Source organism: Caenorhabditis briggsae (assembly GCF_000004555.2).
Source record: "Caenorhabditis briggsae complete genome, chrX, whole genome shotgun sequence".
Lineage (NCBI taxonomy): Eukaryota > Metazoa > Nematoda > Chromadorea > Rhabditida > Rhabditidae > Caenorhabditis > Caenorhabditis briggsae.
Window position 1 is genome coordinate 4227752 of NC_013491.2, and position 8615 is coordinate 4236366.

Below are 8615 nucleotides of genomic sequence, written 5' to 3' on the forward strand. Positions count from 1 at the left end.
CATAACAAAATTGATCTATATCAAACCACCTTATCAACAATTGTATTCAATCTCAGGCGACTTTTTGCCGCAGTCGCATCCTTGTCTTCAGTCGTTTGTCTGAGAAATTTTTGTTGCAAGATGAGATCGAAAAACGCACATCACTCACTTAATGTTGAGTATTTTCAATGTCAGGTTTGACTGGACAGTTGGTTTGAATCGGATCGCATCTCGTACGGTTCCCCATGAGAATCGACGAGCGTCGGGGGGTCGTTGAAGAGAGGAGAAGGAAAGGACGTTGGTGATTGATGGCGATGCTGCTTCCGTTTTCTAGAAAATTGGAATATTGAGAAAAGTATTACTTATAAAATGATTTCAGGGGTTAAAATGTATGGGAAGACCTTCACCAGTGTTTTCGAATTCCAGGGCGCTAAAACAAAGGAAACAAAGGAGGGAAACTCGTTGTTCTATGCAATCCCATGGAGTCAGGGAACTATCTGTTTCTTGACAGCAGCAACCATAAAAATCATTCCATGCAAGAAGTACGTGAAGCTTACTTATAAGAAAACGTCGACGTTGAACGAGATGTGCCAATCGCTAACAACGGACAGTGACAGATTCGCAGATAATGTCGATTTTGTGGAGGCTTTGCAGTTTGACAAGAACAAGGGATGTATTATGTTGGGAGAGTTAGTATTCCACTGTACAATAAAATTCCAAATTTGAAATGTTAAGGTTCTCCGATGGTCCAGAGACTGATGATGAAGTGATCAATCCTATCGGTCGTTGGTACAAGAAATGGTTCTACACCCATGTGGAAGATTTGATCAATAAGAGACAACAATCCGTTGAGTACATCCCACTTCGTGACTACTATCACCGCCACTCCAGGAGCATTTTCTGGGAGCTCAGAGATATTGTTCCATTCGGAAACAATATCATATTCCGATATCTAATGGGTTGGTTATGTCCACCAAAGATTGCCTTCCTGAAAGCAACAACACCAAATGTGCTCCGAAAGCTCTATGATCGTAGTCATGTCCTTCAAGACATGCTTATTCCATTGGAAAATTTAGAAGAATGTGTCACACTGTTCGATGAGGAAGTTGAGGTGAGTCCCGTTTTTTAGGATTTTCCAAAAAATATTCTAAAAATTTTTTAGATCTATCCTCTTTGGCTCTGCCCATTCTACCTGAAATATCAACCTGGACTTATGAGGCTCAAAAATGCGACCAGCAAAATGTACGTGGATGTTGGAGCATATGGAGTCACAACCAAGAAGGGATACCATCATGCTAGAACAACAAGAGTGCTTGAGAAATATGTGATTTCTGTAAATGGGTGAGTATTGGTTTTTTTCTCGAAATTTCGTTCATATAAGCCTCTCGAGGAGTTGAACTTGTGGGAAAAAAAACTTCGAATATCTTCTCTCTATTCAATTTTATTTTCAGATTTTCAATTTTATTTTTCAGATTCCAAATGACGTATGCGGATATTTACATGCCTAAAGCAGAGTATGCCGAAATGTTTGATAGAACTCTTTACGATTGGAAGAGAACTACTGAGGGATGTTTGGACGCTTTCCCGGATATTTATGACAAAATTTGCCGTAATAATAGACGTTGATTAATTTTGATATCGCTATCTATATTATATTCCTTTTGTTCTGTAATAATGAAATTTTCAACTTTGGTAGATAATTTTTTATATTTTTGTCTTTATGTCCACAAATGCAATTTGGAAAAAGAAAAACTGCAAAAACTATCCAAAAAAGAGCGAAAAAATATTGCAGGATTTCATGGAAGCCGGGTTTTTGTTGCAAAAGAATTGGGCAATAATGCTAGAAACCAAGCAAGAAAAGCAAAGAAAAAAACAAGGCAAGTAAAAATAATAGCAGAGCGCAGAATCACTGTGTGGTCAACTCGGATAGGAGCCCAGTCAAACCATCAACTTCGGGCTCGATTTCAATCGGATGCACGAACATCTGTACCAATCGTAAAATGGTCCATCCGGGGTTCTTGCAATCTCCGTGACCACGATGGTTGCCACACAACCATCCCTTGCCTTCACATCGCATCCTCCATTGACAGTAATTTCCGTCACCTGACTTTCATCACCAAAAGCCTTGAAAGTTTTGCAGAGCTCTTGAGGTTGCTTCGTATGCTCCAAATCATCTAACACGGCTTCGATATCCATGGTTCCAGTGGCAACGAGACAGAAGTGTTCGAGTCTTCAGCTTGCTCCCGCTCTCCAGATTCTCAAGAACAGGTTCATGCACCTTGTGGAAGACGGTTCGTGATAGGCATGGTTCTCCAACGAACATAGTCACGGCTGTTGGTGAGTAGCGATGTAGGGAATTCCGGATTCAAAGGAGAGAGTATGATATTTTTGGCACTGCTACATATCTCAGTGAATGCTTCCGCAAAATCAGCATTTCTGAAGTAGGCGATGCCTGTCAACCGGACTGTTCCGATCTTGAATCCTTCGAATGTTCTCCGTGCAGGGTATTGGTTTTAGAATACGCCGATATCGATAGACTATCTCAGCTTTGTTGAAGGTGTCCATAATATGCACCAGATGTCTTCTGTTTTTTATCCCAATTTTGTTCTCAAGCTTCCTCCGGAGTTCGTAATCGTAGATGCCATCAGCTGTTTCCCCGTGTTGATGGATTCCCATTCTTTTCATTCGTTTCACAACGGTGGCGTAATCCGGCTCCATGAGCTCAAAACCATGTTGATGAGCTTCTTGTGTATCGTACTCTAGAACTTTATTTGATAGAAGTCCACGATATACGTACACTTTGAAATCAATTATCTTTGTTCGTATGAGTGATATCCAAAAACTGTAAACTGATAAAATGTTGGTGATATTATAATAAACAAATCGTCAGTTAAAAATTATTTGATATTTTTTGAAAGAACTGAGATAATTGAGCTAAAAATCCGCGTAAACAGTGATCTTCTTTTAGAGCAAACATTAGTTTTGTTTTTGATTCACTTGTCACAGTTATTGTTCATATGGGTTCAAACTATGATGTGCCAGAAGACCAACTCGAGGGATATGTTTTGACTTATGTATACGCTGTTTGGGAGGAAGAAACTGCTCAGGAATTTATACCACAAAGAAGCTTAGGATGAAAGAAGCTAAGGATGATGGAATCAGATTAAGACGACAATTGTCGAAGACAAAAGTATTGTTTTTGGATGGATATTGTTTTTTTATTTAAACCTTTTGTAGCGCAAGAATGAACAAATTTGCAAGGTAATACAACACAATAATAAACCGAGAAAACACACCAACACAATGAAAATACAAAACATCCCATTCAATAATCATGAAAAGCCTAATAAAAATGTCACACGATACTTGACGACGTTGAAAAGACGATGAAACTTCTGATAATCTCCTGATAACGACGAAGCAGGTAGGACGAAACCCGGTCACTATCCAGATTGCAGATCCTGATACCAATGGCGAAAGTTTTATCATCGAAGTCGAGGACAATTTTGAATATGGATATCTGAATGGATTTTCTTAAGATAAAGAGGGAGGTTAAGAAATTAAGACAGCAATCAACCAGTTCAAGCTATAGGGAAGAGCAGAGGACCATTGTTTTCAAAAGAGCACAGGACCATTGTTTTCACAATTAGTTTAACCGCATTTTGTTTAAAAGACCATAATATTTTCCAGAAAATAGAATTTTGTAGTAAAGCCGGAACATGCTTCGGCTAAAGAAAAATATTGATTTTCTTTTTTTTTCTCGAAAAATTCTCCACGTGTTCATTATCTCGAGCAATGCATTCCACATATTTTGCTTAGTGTGCGCATATTTGCTCCATTGAGTGTGCGCGCACATTCGGTGTTATTGACGCGCATCATGCAGCAAGGCGCGCTGTGCGTGCGCGTAGAACGGCGTTCGTATCTTCTTTTACCTCTATTTTCCCTTTTTTTTTGTTCAATTTTCAACCAAATTTCTTGTTTTTCAGCTCAAATCGCGGGTAAATTATGACGGAGTTGATTGATAAACCGAATTACGTACTCACCGGAATGTATGTGCCAGGAACCAACGGAGAAATCGCGTCGAGAGAGGAAATGGCAAAAATAGATAAGATTTGTGAGTAATTAAAGTAAATTTAATCACAAAAACAAAATATTTTTAGTGCGGTATGTTCTTCAATGCATTGACAAGTTTGTGGAGGAGTACGACCACCAGGTGCAGCATTCCCAACTTCAGTACAGGAGCGTGCAACTGCAAAAGGAGGAGAAGTGGGTTCATTATTCGAAATGTTTCGATCACAAGGCTCTTTTCAGTGTGGAGGCTGATGGTGCGAAGTTTGTGATCCAGGTCGAAAACTTCAACGATTTCCAATTGAGAGCTCATGCGGTCAGAAACCGTGCACAAATTCGAATTCCAATATCGGAACTAGCCATTCTACCGGATGAGATGGTTGTTGCGAATATGTCGGAGTATGCGAGGGATAAATACGAGTGGTTTTTGAATCACTTCTTCCACGAGTTTTTTCACATGGTAAGATTTTTCTTCTGCAGATTTTTGTGAAGCTCGTGCTCAACTTTCGACTTGTAACTTCAGGTCAAAAGTTGAGAGGTTCGGCTTTTTGACGAACATTGGCCAGTTCAAGGTCGGAACGTTCCCAGAACCGGCAGAATAGCGGATCATGGTCAGTGACGTTCGTGTGAAATTTCCTCTGAACAGCATACTTGTAACGGGCCGGGCCGGGCCGTGCCGGGCTTTTTCCCAAATTTCGGAGGCCCGGCCCGGCGGGCCTGTCCTTCCACAAGTTTTGAAAATTTCAAAAAACACATAAGGGGATCCTTATGTGATTTTTTTCGATCAAAAAATTTTTTTCGAGTTTTTTTTTGATATTTTTTGATCAAACAGACAAACAATCCAAAAAGCACAAAAAAATTATAGAAAAATGTATTGAGAGCTCAAAATTCGGTTTAAAATGACAAAATTTTTGCTACCGCGCCTTCCAGGCCGGGCCCGGAATTTTACATGTATGCTGAACAGGAAGTTAGTCTGATTTGAATGAATATGTTACACCAAACTCTGCCAACTGTCTCCGCTAGGAAAATCAAAAATAACACAGTTTTCCAGTAAAACGAAAAATTTTGCAGCTCGGAGCCTATCATGCTGACACTGGAATCATGTCTGGAGTGATCACCCTCTTCAACAACAACAACAACACACTCCGTCTAGTTGACCTTCTGGACGACATTTCAGCTAGGATTCTGTCGGAATCGTTGTCCAACAAGATTACTGCAATCCCACCAGAAGTCGTCTGCACGATGAAGGACAACAAATTGGATCTTTGGACAAACTACTCCATTCACACGATTGTGGTCCTTAGCCAGTAAGTCTCGAACGGTCTATGAAGGTCTGATGGGTCATGGAATTTTAGAACCAACTACACCAATCAATTTTTCTTTGCCTGTGGCTTCGAATTCAGTTTTACCATCCCCCAACACTTGCAATGGGACGCTGTGGTTGTTCAATTGGTGTACGGAGGAGCCGCATACTTTGACAGGAACTCACTCCGTGCTGAGCCCACAAAGCCGGACCGCATTCGTTGCCGCTTGCCGATGGTCAAAATTTGAGCGATACTTGTGAGTAATGATCTTTAATGTTTTCACTGCCGGTCTCATACTGGTTGAATATTTTATCGACCGGTTTAAGCAATCAATAAAACATTTCTGTTCTGTTTTAAGCCGGTATGATAATTAGTCATAGCCAGCTTTCAACAGATCACTGACTTCAAATAGATGGATCGTAGGAAAAAACAAAGTTCTGAAAAAACCAATTATGGCCCCCAAGCCGGTCGTTGAAGAATGAATAAAAAACACAGCTATTCACTGGAATGGCACCAAACATTTTTAACTCCAAACATCATAAGAATGAGCAAACAGTGCCATGATACCTCGGCTGTCGGCTTACAGATTCTGGTCAGAAGCAGAAAGGAGTTCGGCTTTTGGATAGCGATTGGCCAGCTTATGGTCAAAAATTGCCCAAGAAACGGCCGTGTAGCCGGACATAGTCAGATTTTGGTTGGAAATGGAAATACTACTGGGTCGGAACCTTTTCATAAACTTGGCGGGGTTTGATCCGCATGATCCGAGGTCTTATCTAGAATCTGATCAAGAAAATTGCCGGCGACGACCGATACAGTATATCAGGAACAATTTTTATCAGTTTCCCAGCTTTCCTTATGATTCCAATGTTGTTGCCGATTGTTTCTTCAAGATCAAAGTGTGCTGTACAACAAAAAATGTTCTTCTGATCAAAAACGTGCAAACTGTTGTTATTGACAACTCCCCGATTTCAGAATCATTCTGAGCCTTTTTTGAAGCTCTTGTTTTGCAGAATATTTTCAAGAATTTTGAAATTTCAAACTCCTGTAACCTATAATCTCACATCAGAACTCAAAAATCCAAGACGAAGTTTATAATTTTGCAAGAAAGAAAAACTTGGATTCTCGCACGAAACTTAGTCTTGGCCTGGTTTACACCAAGTAGCGAAAGTATTCTCTCTTCTGGTTTCCTGAACAAAGTTTTTTTTTCTCAATTTCAGAAAACTTACCGTTCCACTGATTAGAATCTTTCGATAGTCACGAGAAAGGCGGCACTTCCTTTTTTCTTTTCACAGTTCCATCTTACACTTTCAGGTTACACTTCTCGTCACAACAATGTCGACGGTCATGGGTCAAGTCGACAAAGAACCGCTTCGGTTGATGATAATAATTGCGAATCCATCGCACTCGAAAAGCTATGATTATTCTGCGAAAATTGAGAAATATGGTGAGTAATAAAAATCCTAAAGATACGTTTCAGTATGATTACCGTATTTGTTTCTATAGAAGCCCGCTCAAACCGTTAAATTTGAGCTCAATTCTTGCGATTTCTGTGAAAAAATCAAAAAGTTGTCAACTGATAATTTTATCGTGATATTGCTAATATTCAGTTGACAAATTGCTGATATCTTTCACAAGAATCGAGACAATTGAGCTCAAAGTTGACGGTTCTGGTGGACTTCTATTAAGGGAGGAATACAGTAATTTTCAGTCAACTATGCTGGAACGAAATTCGCCGAGCTGTTTCTTTCCCTCAGGGACGATTTTGAATTCCGTGGTTTTGGAGTAAAAGTTCATTGTTGTACCTTGTCAGCTTTCAAGAAAACCATATATACAGTACCGGCTGATAACGTACACAACAGCGTATTTTTCTTTGTTTTTTTTGCCATTTTTACCATTTTGAGGAGTCTGGAGCCCAGCTGTTAAGCATACTTGCAAAATCAGGACCCGGTCCCGTGACTCCACGGCCCGGCCCGGCAGGCCTGGGTGCTTCAAATTTGAAAAATGTTTTGAAATTTCAGAAATTTCTTCAAATTTTTTTGTGAAAAACTATTTTTTATAGACAGTTTTGCCTTGAAAAGTTTTTGACTTGACAGAAAAGTCGTCCATTTTTTTAGTTGACCTCAAAAACATTTTTTTGAAAAGACAGGTAAAACATTTTCTGAAAAAGCCCGCCCCAGCCCAGCCCGTTGTATATATGTGAAGTTTTTGACCATTTCGAAAACTTCTGAGGGTGTAAAACAATTCTAAATTATAACCGTTGCATTTACCAAAATTTTTGAAATATTTCTAGTTTTTGAGCTGTTTACCAAGCTCTTTTCGACATATTTTTGTGATAAAAATTTTATGGATGCAAAAGTTTCAATTTATTAGATCTGTTTCACGCTCTCTAATTTTTCCAAAAAAAAATTTTAAAAAAATTGAAATTGATAAGAAGCCTGATTGCCGAGCTAAAGACTCTTGACAATAGCCAACATGATTGAAAATCACTCAAAAAATACGTTGTTGTATATATTATTGGCATGTACTGTAGGTCTTCCAGACAATCCCATAAAACATTTCAGACGTGACAAACCAGACATATTCTTGAACTTCATTATTGGAAATTTCACCCACTTCACATCATGCAACCGAGAATTTATGAACTATTTCTTTATTCCGCCGAGATTTATGAAACATCTTCCGGCTAGTCTAGAAAATGAGAATGAGTGGACTTACAAGCATCGAGAGCACTTGAGTGAGCTCATGTCTCACATTATTCACGAGATTTGTCATTCGGTATGTTTTGATCTATTCTAGAGGATTTTATTAATTTTTTCTCGTTGTTTTCAGCTCGGCGCCTTCCATTCTGCCAATGGCATCATGAAGCGACACTATGTGCTTCTCCCAGAGGAAGATTCCCGGTTGAAGAAAATTGATTTTTTGAAAATCATTGATAAGAAAACGCAAGCAATTATTTGCGAGAGTATGTCAATTATTTCCACTTTAAAGCCACAAAGAAATCTGAGATATGTGAGTTTTTAAAACCTAATGAATATTCGCTGAATTCCTGATGTTAAGGTTGATGGAGTGATAAGCTTCTTCACCGACCAAAGCGTTGCCGCTGTCTTCTTTCTGAAAGAGTAAGTTTTTTATCAATTTCAAAATTTCACTTATATGGAATGACTCCCAAGTGTTACCCTCGAAAAAAATTGAGACCTATATGGTTGGATAGAGCATAAAAAGTTATTTTAGATTCCAAATGGAATAGTTGGTAAAAATTTTTTT

At 39.0% G+C, this 8615-nt stretch overlaps 3 protein-coding genes across 3 annotated transcripts in view; all 3 read left to right on the plus strand.

Annotated features, from left to right (window-relative positions):
- The window catches only part of CBG02085, a gene marked incomplete at both ends in the record, with an annotated part of 3770 nt that extends 2165 nt beyond the window's left edge, over positions 1–1605 (plus strand). Inside the window, 4 exons of the mRNA XM_002643808.2 lie at positions 406–668; positions 715–1090; positions 1142–1320; positions 1452–1605. Coding sequence (XP_002643854.2) covers positions 406–668; positions 715–1090; positions 1142–1320; positions 1452–1605 — 972 coding nt within the window. The remainder of the gene's footprint in view (positions 1–405; positions 669–714; positions 1091–1141; positions 1321–1451) is intronic.
- A 2379-nt stretch (positions 1606–3984) lies between these two features.
- Positions 3985–5598, plus strand: CBG02087 (the record flags this gene model as incomplete). Its single annotated transcript, XM_002643809.1, has 4 exons — positions 3985–4093; positions 4140–4507; positions 5119–5354; positions 5451–5598. 4 exons carry the CDS (start codon positions 3985–3987, stop codon positions 5596–5598), a joined length of 861 nt encoding a protein of 286 aa, XP_002643855.1.
- A 1085-nt stretch (positions 5599–6683) lies between these two features.
- The window catches only part of CBG27502, a gene marked incomplete at both ends in the record, with an annotated part of 2415 nt that continues 483 nt past the window's right edge, over positions 6684–8615 (plus strand). Inside the window, 5 exons of the mRNA XM_045239065.1 lie at positions 6684–6795; positions 7060–7156; positions 7913–8126; positions 8181–8360; positions 8409–8470. Of these exons, the coding sequence (XP_045098069.1) occupies positions 6684–6795; positions 7060–7156; positions 7913–8126; positions 8181–8360; positions 8409–8470 (665 nt within the window). The remainder of the gene's footprint in view (positions 6796–7059; positions 7157–7912; positions 8127–8180; positions 8361–8408; positions 8471–8615) is intronic.